The sequence below is a fragment of the Aptenodytes patagonicus genome, chromosome 3 (genome assembly GCF_965638725.1).
Source record: "Aptenodytes patagonicus chromosome 3, bAptPat1.pri.cur, whole genome shotgun sequence".
NCBI lineage: Eukaryota > Metazoa > Chordata > Aves > Sphenisciformes > Spheniscidae > Aptenodytes > Aptenodytes patagonicus.
This window is the reverse complement of record NC_134951.1, coordinates 26,090,960-26,105,852: the sequence shown is the minus strand read 5'-3', so window position 1 is coordinate 26,105,852 and position 14,893 is coordinate 26,090,960. Positions and strand designations below refer to the sequence as shown.

General features: G+C 42.6%; 1 protein-coding gene across 1 annotated transcript in view; it reads left to right on the top strand.

Moving 5' to 3' along the window:
- Window positions 1–14,893, top strand: part of CSMD1 (CUB and Sushi multiple domains 1) — a 1,284,461-nt gene that overhangs the window by 1,000,196 nt on the left and 269,372 nt on the right. The window contains exon 22 of the mRNA XM_076332906.1: window positions 4,127–4,296. Coding sequence (XP_076189021.1) covers window positions 4,127–4,296 — 170 coding nt within the window. The remainder of the gene's footprint in view (window positions 1–4,126; window positions 4,297–14,893) is intronic.

Genomic DNA, 14,893 nt, shown 5'->3' with positions numbered 1-14,893 from the left:
ACATGGATGAGCTATATCACTTCCGTACTCAAAACTTCATGGCTCGATCTTTCATCAAGAATGTAAGAGATGTGGCTTCATTTCCTTTGTTTCTGTAAAATAATTTTAAATTATATCTGATGCCTCCTAGCAGAATGATCTCGCCAATGTGGCTAAAGGCTGTTGTTTCATTTTGCATAAAGAATTAAAGATTAATTGGAGGTGATGAAAATGGAAGTGAACATGAATATATTTTTCCAGTCTAGTAGTTTGGTACTCACATGGTAACAGTGAATGTTGATTCATGGATTATTTCAGCATTCTATTTCCCAACTGTTTAATGTATTAATTTCCTTGAAGAAGTGTTCCTCCTCCCCTGTTTAATGCCCTACCCATTATGCTAAAGAGGTTAGCCAACATTTGCTCACTTTGTGACTAACTGATTTTCTAATCCCTTTATGTGAAGCAGAAGTCATAGAAGATGCATGTTTAAATCCCCAGAGGCAAAGTGAATTGAATTTAGGTGTCACACATTCTGGCTGCATGTGTTAATTACTGTATAAAAAAGTAGCAGCACTACTGTAGATATTTTTAAAGAAAAAAACCATGACATTTCCTATACTGCTGAGTAAAATATTAGGGCCTTGAAGGGGAGAGATGCCATTGACTGCATAAGCTTTTCCTGCTGCCAAGACCAGACTCAGTATTGCTGTTCATGGCTGCTCTTTTGAGTTTCTAGTCCCTCATTATGTGTAGGGAGCTCATGCAGTTCTGGAGTGCAGTGTGCAGGAACAGTTAGAAAAATACTCAGCTGAAGTCCTTAGGGCATAAGGTTCTTTGTATTTCTGGGCATTGATCACAAATGAAAGAGATTTCAGGCGTTAGGACACCAGATCTCCAAAAGCTCCAATGGTCTGAAGAGAAAGGAATCTTTCCATGGATGGGGCCAACATTTCTCTGAAAAAAAGTCACCTAAAACTCCAGGCCAAGAAACTGTGGGAGCTAATTAAACGTGGCCTTAACTTGATGTCCTAACATTAGCAAAAAGTGGCAAGAAAACCTTAACCAAAACTGTGACATGTTTTGTATACTTTTCCTATTGAGGGTAGGAAGTTGACAAAGAAGGGCTTGCTTTCCTTTGGAAACCTCTTTCTGGGGGGCTGTGTCAGTGATTTGCTGACTGACATGAGATGAGCTAGGAAACTTGACTGGTCAGAGGACATGAGCAACCTTTTGTCATGTTAATGAAGGGAATGATAGGGCCTGATAAAACTGCATAGCTGTCAAATATTTGCAAGGTATTTGGGAGGGGTAGTACGCACTGAAAACAGAATGTGGTTGTATGGGATGGGGTGGAGGTGTATGAGTGCCAACTTGAGTTCGAAGAATTTTGCAGTGTAATTGAATTTTAGTAAATTGTTTTAACTAATTGTTCATAGCAGAAAGCATGTCTGCTTCTTGCAGAATGTGGTATACTTTAGAAGGGTAGTAATATTACATTAGCTTTAGTTTGTAACCCTCATTATCCTGGATCTTATAGATCAGTACTTTTATTTGCAGATTTAAATTGCCATGGTTTTGAACTTTGGAACATAGACTTATCGGAACAGGAAATTTGGCCAGTTCTAGATTAGGGAAAGCTCATTGTACACTTTTTCTATTACTACATATGTCTTAGTGGTTTACAGTCAATCACTGAAACAAAATGTAGAATACTATATGAATAGTATTATTCATACATATAATAGAATAACATTATATAAGGAAAAAACTTTGCTTCTATAATGTTTTCCTATTTTCTTCTCTTCAGCATTTTAATTCTATATTTTCCAGTTCTTTGAAGGAGGTAGATAATAAGATACCAATGCAACCTACGTGAACATAGATATTTTTGCATGGATCTTTACTTGGGCAAACACTTGTTCGCAGAAGGCTTGTGTAGAGTACTGGGTGTCGTAAACACAAGAAGACATTGAGTAGTATGGGTCTAAACATGTCTGGCATTAATGTTGGCATTGCTTTGAATTATATTTTCTAAACTTAATTAGTTCCACCTTCTTCCTAAAAATCAAAGACAAAAATAGCTACTTGTGAACATGTACACACAAATATATATATGTGTATATGTAACCATACGTAATATGTATCACATATTTGACAGATCCTTTACCATAGAAGTATCAAAATAAAAATCTAGTTCATTTGTCAGTCTGCTACAGTTCTTTGAAACATTTAGACAAAGTAAAGTGACTTTAAACATGTTAGAAATACCTGGTGCATCCCACACTCCCCAATAAAGGAAGAGTTCAGCTGTCTGAAATTTGGTGGCAACACTCTTCTGACTATTAAATATAATGCAGCTCAGGGCCTAAGTAAGCTAAGGGAGAGGAGAACATAAAGCGCTACTTTAAAATAACAAATGAACTCTAACTTACGTGCTAAATCAAAGATCCTGAGCCAGCTTATTGGTGATTTCCTTCTTCACTTTGCCTAAGGAAAGCCCAAACGTAAAGCAGAAATAAGGTTCCGAATAAGACTGTGACAATCTCATTCCCCCCTTCCTTTCTTCCCCTCTTTCCTCTTTCCTTCCCTCCTTCCCCACTTCCCTCCATGCCTCCCTCTCCTTCTCCTTCTTCCTCCCTTTATTTCTTCAGGTTTATTGAAGGGAGGAAGTCTAAAATACGAAAAATTCACTGTTTTTAGGCTTTTCAAAAGCAAGAAGCACATAAATTTAATTATGTCTGTCAAGGCCTCAGAAATGTAAATAAAAAAATTGTAGATTGCTTATTTGTAAATATAAAACATACATTTCTCCCTGAATATGTTTAAAAGAATTATTTTCTGATATATCTTTCTGGTCTATCTTTACACTGTATTTTCAAAATGATTCTTTATATATATACTTGTTAAACAATACTCAGTTTTACCTAAAATTGTAAACCCCACACACTTCCAAAAATGAATATTTTAATGTCCTATGAACCCTAAAAGTCTATTTAACATTTATAGAAAAAAACACAGATTTTTTTTAACCTATCACATCTTTGATAAAAATTATCTGTTGATTTACAATTATATATTAATTTATTATTTTTTTAATTGTTATAACAGGTTTTTACCAAACTCTGGATGAGGTCTGAATGATGTTTAGATCAACATCTGTATTTAACACAGTATATTTTCTCCTTAGACTGAACAATGAGATATAAATATCAATCTCATCCACCTTAAAAAAAAAAAATAGATTAATGTTAGTATGTTATTGTTACTGTGGGGTTTTAGAAGGTGTTTTTAGGCCATTTTTAAACATTTTAAATATTTGCTTGAACAGTACACCAGTATTATTTTCTATTTCTTTGGATATTTTCATTTATGTGCTGAAATTTATTTTGCACATTTGGAATAATTTTATTAGTCTTTATTCAGAACTCAAACTGAGCCCATGGGCTGGAAGGTACCACTTTTCCTACACTTTATTATTTTCTTTACTGGGGAGCAATGACAAAAATGTCTACTCCTGATAGTGTCAAGAAGTTCTTACTACAGATGGCTGTGAAAAAGACTCACCTACTCTTTACCTGGAAAAGAAGGGACCTGTCTGCTTGGCCCTGACTGATGTCAATAAATGTTGGTTTGTTTTTTAGTTTTTGTTTTTATTCCTGGTGGAGAAAAAAATATTTGAATGTTCTTGATTTATTGTCGGATTCTTTTATCTCAACAGGTCATTGTCTGCTTTTTCTAATACTTATTTTTAAAGCTGAACAGGGAAGTAAGTGAAATCAGTGTTACATTTATTTGAAATGTTACCACAATAACTTTATTTCAACAAAACATCCAATTTTTATGGAATCCAGCTAACCTGCATTATAGGTTAGTCTGATGGGAGGACCAAGGGAAAAATTGGAGGTAAAGAGTATTACATAAAAGCACCTAAGTGCACATAATAAATGTACCCAGTGAAATGCAGGAGATAACAACTTTGGTAGGGTTTCTAGGAGTTTGTCCTACAGATGAAATCCGACAGAAACATCCTTTTCCTAGATAGCCTGTTAGAATTTTCATAGCGTCTAAATATTACTGCAAATAACCCATGTTTTCTTGAAATGGATAATTCACTTCTTTTTTTTAATGTGTCTGTTTTCTTTAGCTGAATGTGGAGCAACTGTCTCTGGAAATGAAGGAACATTACTGTCTCCAAATTTTCCATCTAATTATGACAACAACCATGAATGTATCTATAAAATTGAAACAGAGGCTGGAAAAGGGATCCGTCTTAGAGCCAGGAGCTTTCAGCTGTGTGAGGGAGATATTGTTAAGGTAAAAAGAAAATAATTTCACTTTCTACCATGCTCAACATTCACATTGCATGAACAACTCTGCTTTTAACACCAATTATTTTTATTTTCATTTCACTTTCTCATACAAAATGAATAAATTCTATGTGGATAGCATCACTTTCTTTATACTAGATTCAATTATTTATACTAGATTCAAAGAAACTATAGGTGACATTAAGAGTTCAATTACATTTATAGTGGGTGTCGTGGTTTAACTTCAGTCGGCAACTAAGCACCACGCAGCCGCTCGCTCACTCCCCCCCACCCGGTGGGATGGGGGAGAGAATTGGAAGAGCACAAGTTAGAAAAACTCGTGGGTTGAGATAAAAACAGTTTAATAATTGAAATAAAATGATAATAATAATAATATGATAATAATAATAATAATACACAAAGCAAGTGATGCACAGCACAATTGCTCACCACCCGCCGACCGATGCCCAGCCAGTCCCCGAGCAGCGGCCCCCCCCGGCCAGCTTTCCCCAGTTTATGTACTGAGCATGACGTCACATGGTATGGAATGTCCCTTTGGCCAGTTTGGCTGTGCCCCCTCCCAGCTTCTTGTGCACCTTCAGCCTTCTCAGTCGGTAGAACATGGGAAGCTGAAAAGTCCTTGGCTAGTGTAAGCATTACCTAGCAACAACTAAAACATCGGTGCGTTATCAACTTTGTTCTCATCCTAAATCCAAAACACTGTACCAGCTACTAGAAAAGAAATTAACTCTATCCCTGCCGAAACCAGGACAATATCCACCCCTTATTCTATACCATCTGCGTCATGCTCAAGTCTCATATTTTCCAGTACATTTTCATTAATCACCACCCCTTTATATATATATATATATATATATATACACACACAGAGATATCATTCCCTTCGTCTGTGGGCCATCCCTCTAAAATGTTCGGTGAGTTCATTTAGTCCATGACTTCGGGCTCCATCTGTCATAATAATCTTTCAGGGCAGAAAAAATGGAGATGGTATGTGGTGTTGGATTGTTCCATGTTGAAGTCAGTTCTGGTACCATCATCACTGTGCTTTGCTTGGTTTCACTGAAGTTATTCTTCATTAGTCTGGGTGATTCTTATTGTAATAACATTAGTATGGCATATAATATTATTAGTATGATTAGTATATCTGTGTATTATTAGTATAACTATTATAACTATAATTAGTACTTAACATCACATAATTCAGATCATTGGCTATTCTCACCCAAAATCAAATCCCCTTGAGGTACACATCGGACTTCCCCATCCTCCCGCATTATCCACCAAGTGCACCCAGGTCCTTGAGCAAAAGCAATCCCATGGATGGGTTTGCCTCTGCCTGAGGCAGGAATAACCCAGACTGTCTTCCCCAGCATATTTTTTATGTGCACTACAGGAACTTTATTCCCATCTACAGTACGTAAAAGTTCTGACTGGGCAGGGCCTGCTCGATTGGCAGATCCCCGAGTGTTGACTAACCAGGTGGCCTTTGCTAAATGCGTATCCCAATGTTTGAACGTCCCGCCACCCATTGCTCTCAGTGTAGTCTTTAACAGTCCATTGTATCGTTCAATTTTTCCAAAGGCTGGTGCATGATAGGGGATGTGATACACCCACTCAATGCCGTGCTCTTTGGCCCAGGTGTCTATGAGGTTGTTTCGGAAATGAGTCCCACTGTCTGACTCAATTCTTTCTGGGGTGCCATGTCGCCATAGCACTTGCTTTTCAAGGCCCAGGATAGTGTTCCGGGCAGTGGCATGGGGCACGGGATATGTTTCCAGCCATCCGGTGGTTGCCTCCACCATTGTAAGCACGTGGCGCTTGCCTTGGCGGGTTTGTGGGAGTGTGGTATAATCGATCTGCCAGGCCTCCCCATATTTATATTTCAACCATCGTCCTCCATACCAGAGGGGCTTTAACCGCTTGGCTTGTTTGATTGCAGCGCATGTTTCGCATTCATGGATAACCTGGGCTATAGTGTCCATGGTCAAGTCCACCCCTCGATCACGAGCCCATCTATATGTTGCATCTCTTCCTTGGTGGCCTGAGGTGTCATGGGCCCACCGAGCTAGAAATAATTCACCCTTATGTTGCCAGTCCAGATCCACCTGAGCCACTTCAATCTTAGCAGCCTGATCCACCTGCTGGTTATTTTGATGTTCTTCAGTGGCCCGACTCTTGGGTACGTGAGCATCTACGTGACGGACTTTTACAACCAGGTTCTCCACCCGGGCAGCAATATCTTGCCACAATGCGGCAGCCCAGATGGGTTTGCCTCTGCGCTGCCAGTTGCTCTGCTTCCATTGCTGCAACCACCCCCACAGGGCATTTGCCACCATCCATGAGTCAGTATAGAGATAGAGCACTGGCCACTTTTCTCGATCAGCAATGTCTAAAGCCAGCTGGATGGCCTTTACTTCTGCAAATTGGCTCGATTCACCTTCTCCTTCAGCAGTTTCTACAACTTGTCGCATAGGACTCCATACAGCAGCTTTCCACCTCCGATGTTTTCCCACAAGACGACAGGACCCATCAGTGAACAGGGCATATTGCTTCTCGTTTTCTGGTAGTTCATTATACATTGGGGCCTCTTCAGCACGCGTTACCTCCTCCTCTGGCAATATTCCAAAATCTTTGCCCTCTGGCCAATCCATGATCACTTCCAGGATTCCTGGGCGACTGGGGTTTCCTATTCGAGCCCGTTGTGTGATCAGTGCGACCCACTTACTCCATGTAGCATCAGTTGCATGATGTGTACAGGGGACCCTCCCTCTGAACATCCAGCCCAGCACCGGCAGTCGGGGTGCCAGGAGGAGCTGTGCTTCAGTGCCGATCACTTCTGAAGCAGCTCGAACCCCTTCATATGCTGCCAATATCTCTTTTTCAGTTGGAGTATAGCGGGCCTCGGATCCTCTGTATCCCCAACTCCAAAACCCTAGGGGTCGACCTCGAGTCTCCCCTGGTGCTTTCTGCCAGAGGCTCCAGGTAGGGCCGTTCTCCCCGGCTGCGGTATAGAGCACATTTTTTACCTCTTGCCCTGCCCGGACTGGCCCCAGGGCTACTGCATGAACTATCTCCCGTTTAATTTGTTCAAAAGCTTGTCGTTGCTCAGGGCCCCATTTGAAATCGTTCTTCTTCCGGATCACTTGATAAGAGAGGGTTTACAATCAGACTGTAATTTGGAATGTGCATTCTCCAAAAACCCACGACGCCTAAGAAAGCTTGTGTTTCCTTTTTGCTAGTTGGTGGAGACATGGCTGTTATTTTGTTGATCACATCCATTGGGATCTGACGACGTCCATCTTGCCATTTTATTCCTAAAAACTGGATCTCCTGTGCAGGTCCCTTGACCTTACTTTGTTTTATGGCAAAACCGGCCTTCAGCAGGATTTGGACTATTTCCTTCCCTTTTTCAAAAACTTCTCCTGCTGTGTTGCCCCACACGATGATATCATCAATGTATTGCAGGTGTTCTGGAGCTCCACCCTGTTCTAGTGCAGTCTGGATTAGTCCATGGCAAATGGTAGGGCTGTGTTTCCACCCCTGGGGCAGTCGGTTCCAGGTGTACTGAACGCCCCTCCAAGTGAAAGCAAACTGTGGCCTGCACTCTGCTGCCAAAGGGATTGAGAAAAACGCATTAGCAATATCAACTGTGGCATACCACTTGGCTGCCTTTGACTCCAGTTCGTATTGAAGTTCTAGCATGTCTGGCACAGCAGCACTCAGCGGTGGCGTGACTTCATTTAGGCCACGATAGTCTACTGTTAGTCTCCACTCTCCATTAGACTTCCGCACTGGCCATATGGGACTGTTAAAGGGTGAGCGGGTCTTGCTGATCACTCCTTGGCTCTCCAGTTGACGAATCAGCTTATGGATGGGAATCAGGGAGTCTCGGTTGGTGCGATATTGCCGCCGGTGCACTGTGGTGGTAGCAATTGGCACTTGTTGGTCTTCGACCTTCAGCAACCCCACAACAGAGGGGTCCTCCGAAAGACCAGGCAAGGTGGACAGCTGTTTAATTTCCTCCATCTCCAAGGCAGCTATACCAAAAGCCCACCGGTACCCTTTTGGGTCCTTGAAATACCCTCTCCTGAGGTAGTCTATGCCAAGGATGCACGGAGCATCTGGGCCAGTCACAATGGGGTGCTTCTGCCACCCGTTCCCAGTTAAACTCACTTCGGCTTCCAATACAGTTAGCTTTTGGGATCCCCCCGTCACCCCAGAAATACAGATGGGTTCTGCCCCTATGTAGCTTGATGGCATTAGGGTACACTGTGCACCGGTGTCTACCAGAGCCTTATACTTCTGTGGGTCTGACGTGCCAGGCCACCGAATCCACACAGTCCAGTAAACCCGGTTGTCCCTTTCCTCCCCCTGGCTGGAGGCAGGGCCCCTCTAATCCTCATCACAGTACTCATTTCTCATTTCTTGTACGTACGGGTCAGAAGTTTCTTCATTAAGATCAAGAGTAAGATCAGCCCTTCTACTCTCTCTGGGGAACTGCCCGCTGGAAACTGGAGCAGCAATTTTCCTGGAAGAACCTCTTTCTGTGATTGTTTTCCCTTGCAATTCGCGTACCCGTGCCCCTAGGGCTGCGGTAGGTTTCCCATCCCACTTCCTCATGTCCTCTCCGTGGTCACGCAGATAAAACCATAGGGTGCCCCGTGGTGTGTACCCTTTATATTCTCTCTCTTGAGCAAAAGAACGCTTACTTCTAATAGCCGAGATACTGGTCCGTACAGGTGAGGAGTAGGACCTATCCTCTCTGAGTTGCTGGATCTCCCGGGACAGTTTTTTGGACAGTTTCTCCACAGCCGAGACGATGGAGGAAGAAAGACTTTCCTCGTATTGCCGGAGTTGACTAGCCAATTCATCCACTGTTTGTTCCTCTCCATCTTTTCAGGTCATCACTGCCAATGAATTGGCGTATGACGATGGTGAGCTCCTTATAAACTTCCGCCACATGGGTCATGTGCACTTGACTTCGTCTGGATCTTTGGATAGTTGTTTATTGTTCAGGTCACCATAAATCACCTCCAGCACAGCTAATTCTCTCAGAAACTGGATACCCTTCTCCATGGTGGCCCACTTGCTTGGGCGACATATGACATCTTCCTTAAAGGGATACCTTTCCTTCACGCTTGACAAGAGTCGCCTCCAAAGGCTGAGGATACGTGTCCCTTTTCCAATTGCTTTATCAATGCCCCCTTCCCTAGAAAGGGATCCCAGCTGCTTGGCTTCCCTACCCTCTAATTCCAGGCTACTGGCCCCATTATCCCAGCATCGGAGCAGCCAGGTGACTATATGCTCACCTGGACGACGGCTGAAATCTTTTCGTATATCTCGCAGCTCACTCAGGGATAGAGATCGGGTGGTCACTGCCTCGTTTATGAGTTCTTCCTCTTCCTCCTCCCCGATCAGCGGCCGGGTCTCCTCCTCCCGTTCTCGTGATGGCCCTTCTCCAGGGTACTCGTACAGTTCTTCCTCCGGTTCCCTTTTAGAAGAAGCTTCTTCCTCCCTTACTAAACGAGCCGACTTCCGCTTCCAAAATTTCTTCTTGTGTACAGGGGCGACTGATACCGGCACAGGCTGGTTCTTTGGTTCAGCCACAGGGCCTGTTGCCGGGGTTGGAGTGGTCGCAGTGCAAGTGCATGTCACCGGAGTCCGAGTAGCCGCAGGGCCTGTTGCCAGGGTCTGAGTGACTGCAGTGCAAGTGCATGTCACCGGAGTCTGAGTGGCCGCAGGGCCTGTCGCCGGGGTTGGAGTGGCCACAGTGCAAGTGCATGTCACCGGAGTCTGAGTGGCCGCAGGGCCTGTCGCCGGGGTTGGAGTGGCCACAGTGCACGTGCATGTCACCGGAGCCTGAGTGGCCGCAGGGCCTGTTGCCGGGGTCTGAGTGGCCTCAGTGCATGTCGCCGGGGTCTGAGTGGCCTCAGTGCATGTCGCCGGGATTGGAGTGGCCGCAGTGCATGTCGCCGGGGTCTGAGTGGCTGCAGTGCATGTCGCCGGGATTGGAGTGGCCGCAGTGCATGTCGCCAGGGTCTGAGTGGCCGCAGTGCATGTCGCCGGGGTCTGAGTGGCTGCAGTGCATGTCGCCGGGATTGGAGTGGCCGCAGTGCATGTCGCCAGGGTCTGAGTGGCCGCAGTGCATGTCGCCGGGGTCTGAGTGGCCGTAGTGCATGTCGCTGGGGTTGGAGTGGCCGTAGTGCGTGTTGCCCGGGTTTGAGTGGCCGCAGGGCCTGTTGCCGGGGTCTGAGTGGCTGCACGGCCTGTCGCTGGGGTCGGAGTGGCCGCAGGGCGCGTTGCCCGGGTCTGAGTGGCCGCAGTGCGTGTCGTTTTACTGTCAGAGCCAGAGACCTTCCCTTCCCTTTGAGGGCACTGAATGGTGTTGAACAGGGCTCGGTAGGCATGGGCCAGGCCCCAGCACGTTGCAATGAGCTGCATCTCTCTGGAGTTGCCAGGGTGACAGCATACTTTTTCCAAATATTCTACTAACTTTTCAGGATTCTGCACTTGCTCAGGGGTGAAGTTCCAAAACACTGGGGGTGCCCATTGGCCTAGGTACTTGCCCATCTTGTCCCACACACCCTGCCACTCATAATTATTCAGCCTTGGGGCAGATCTCTGGATGATATTCTTAAATTGCTTACCAACTTTAGACAAAACCGAAACAGTATTCCCAAGAAGTATTAATAGAAGTATCTTAACTGCCCAAGGATGTTCAAAATACTGAAAAATTACTGTAATGAAGGAGGAAACATTATAGAAGAAGGTAGTGACCCTGCCATTCTGTATTTCCTCCGTAAAAAAACTCTCAGAAAAGTTACTGCAATTGCTAGTTGTCTCCACGAAATGGTCTCCGTGGTACAGTAACGGCTTCATTGCGAAGTTTACATACCACACTAATGTCAAGGTCAATGTTCTAAAAACAAACCTCACAAGCGAGACATTACTATTCACTGCAGACCACAGCAAACTGCAAAACCCAACACCAATCTTTAACATGTACAGCAGGAAAAAGAGCGCGATGCAGATTATACAAATCAATATTGAGAACAGAGAAACCAACATTGTGACCCACAACTACTAACAGATATAAGTTCTTTAATACGCTCCGGTTAACCTGTTATTATCTCAAACCCTTCGAGCCCCACGTTGGGCGCCAAAAAGGACTGTCGTGGTTTAACTTCAGTCGGCAACTAAGCACCACGCAGCCGCTCGCTCGCTCACTCCCCCCCACCCGGTGGGATGGGGGAGAGAATTGGAAGAGCACAAGTTAGAATAACTCGTGGGTTGAGATAAAAACAGTTTAATAATTGAAATAAAATGATAATAATAATAATATGATAATAATAATAATAATACACAAAGCAAGTGATGCACAGCACAATTGCTCACCACCCGCCGACCGATGCCCAGCCAGTCCCCGAGCAGCGGCCCCCCCCGGCCAGCTTTCCCCAGTTTATGTACTGAGCATGACGTCACATGGTATGGAATGTCCCTTTGGCCAGTTTGGCTGTGCCCCCTCCCAGCTTCTTGTGCACCTCCAGCCTTCTCAGTTGGTAGAGCATGGGAAGCTGAAAAGTCCTTGGCTAGTGTAAGCATTACCTAGCAACAACTAAAACATGGGTGCGTTATCAACTTTGTTCTCATCCTAAATCCAAAACACTGTACCAGCTACTAGGAAGGAAATTAACTCTATCCCTGCCGAAACCAGGACAGTGGGTTAAAATCTAAAAAGAAAACCTAAAATGTGAACTTGGATTTTGAATACAAAATTGTCTATATTATTTTCTGTTTGCAGTAATATTTATAAGTGTAGCACAGTGATTACTTAACAAAGGACAAGTTTTAATTTTGGTACATTTTTGGTACATTTTTATTTTCTTATTTTATTTGTCTTGCACAGAATTGGTTTTCTTTTTTCAAATTAATTAATTTGCTCATTTGAATACGAAGATGCTAGCTAATGTATAGCATTGTAATATTGACTAAAACTAATTACAGAGGATGGTTTTCATTATTTATGTTATAGGTAGCCTTTGAGACCTGGCCTAAATATATACAGATTCTGAACATGTAATGTACTTTTCTACAGCATGGCCATAATCTGTCTTTTCTTAATAATGGCTGCTGAATTCTTGTATGTACTGAAAATCATGACATTCATCTGAAGTGCTGAGCATACATTAAATTACTTTTTCAAATCTATGTCTCTAAATTTAACTGATACTTCAAATCACCAGGTATTCAGAATTCAGTTAGCAACCTGCTCTCTGGGGATCTCACAGCAACCCATTTAACATATTAGAAATTGCTGTCTACTTTTCTAACTTGATTTTACTATTTTTAATTGCACTGAACACTTCCCACAAGGAGTTTAAAGGTATCATTGTTATGGATCAAATTTTGGTGGCCATACTTTTATCCATTTTGTCATCTTAAGAGACTCCTTATGTAAATAAGTGTGATAATTCAATTTGAAGTTATACATTTCCTGCAAAGTACAAGGCATTTAGAGTTATGATGAAGGTGGGGAGGAAAAAAAAAAAAGACTTCCCTTTAAGTATTGTCTTTATCAATATAGACATTCATTTCTTTGTTGTTATACTTGTTCTTTTTAGTAAGTACAGATGGGACTACACCATAAAATAAGCAAAACTAAGAATTCCCAATAATATTAGAAAGTTACAGTCAAAAGAACAGCATTTTCTCCATCTTTACACACAAAATCATTGATAATAAATGCCTCCATGCTTGTGTGGCCACCATGTATGAAACACTGCAAGACCTTGGCCTATGGTTTTCCTTTTAGATCAAAGAGAATTGAGTAGATGGGAAAAATATGTGGTCTATATTGTCCTTTGCTCCCATCTTCCATGGTCTAACAGTGCAGATCCCCAAAAGTATTTTTGCTCTGAATAGATGCAGCAGACAAGGAAGAACTTAATTGCCCACTGAGCTGCTTGGATATGGTACATAAGTCTCCCAGAAGCTTTGCACATATCAAGTTTATAAATAATTTAATAAGCTACCTGAACAAAAAAAAATCTTAGAAAGCCCTAAACAAACATTCAAGAAACTCAATTATCCTTCAGAACATTTCATGAGTAATGTCAAGCATATTTAGAGATATTCCCTGGAGGTATAAGAAAGAGTTGCCTGAGAAAAAGCTGTTCTGAGCAATCTGTTAGATACTTTCTTTTCTCATAGATCTGTTAACATAATACTTCTGAGGATCCACAGGAAGGAAAGGCAAAATTGTGGTGATGTCTGTACCGCAAGCCCTGTTCTCTGGTTCTGAGGCAACTGGTATGGCACAACTTCCATTTATACAATTAAACTCTCTTCCCCCATAGCATCTCCATAACCTGCATTTATGAAATCTATTTCCTCTCCACTCCCATGCCAGGTTGTCCTTGTACATATTTCCATTGGAATCAGCCCTTGATCTAGCCCCGCAACTTACCCAGGCATTGTCTGGAAGACTGCCAAAATGAGCAGGCCAAAATCTTGACTGAAAATGCTTTGGAGGTTCAACAGAGTATACGATTGAATGTTAATATTTGGGGTTGTGTCCTAGCTTTGTTTATATTAGTAGCTAAAGTATGTCTTATTCAGGTATTATAAACTTGTCCATGCAGCTTCTGATTTCTTTAGTTAATCTGTAGGAGATATTCTTCTAGACTGAAAGAAATGATCTTTCCAGTCTTGCCATGCATCATAAGATGATACTGACTGCCTGCTTACCACCAAAAAGACATTTTGTGATGATTTAAAGTCTGCTAGCTGAAAGCAGAGAACATTCCAACAACCTAGCATAGGAAGCCAGCATGAAGAATTTTTGCTTTCCAAAACAATGCCAGTTATCTTAGAAATACAAGAGTTACTTTCCTGAGTTGAACCAAGTGGTCCATCTAGCTCAGTATGCTTTCTCTGATAATAGTGATAGGTGGTTTTATTTAGGTAAAATATGCAAGCTTGACCACTGTCTGTGCTCCATTGCCCTTATGCTTCCCCAACATCCACAGCTGTTGGGTTAAGTTAGACCACACTTCGCTAGCTCTTCCATCTGCTACTGACATGTTGTCTTTGAATTTTGGTAGTCCTTTAAATTAGTTAATACTACTAGAAACCTTTACTATGACAACAAATCCTGGAAGTTCACTATGTACTGTGTAAAGAAGCAGTTTCTTTCACCTCTTTGAAATCAACATTGTTAGTTGATTAATGAAATATCAAGTTTCAATAAGTACTCCTTTGCTCTAACAATACAGGATTTGATGAATAGTTTTACATTCATGTTCTCTAATACCTTCATGATTATGTAAACCTCAATCGTATCCCTGCTCAGCCTTCTCCTGTCCATACTTAGTCTCTGCTTCTAAGGCAGATGCTCCTCAATCATTGCCTGTGTCTGCACTTTCCACAGCTTCACTCTGCCCTTCTGCACATGCACAGACCAGAACTGTACTGAAGACCCAAGAAATAGAAACTACAAGGCAGTACTATATACAGAGGCAAAATAGTGTCCTCTGTTTTGTTTTTAACCTTCTTCACTCCTCTACAAGCTCTCATATTTCAGT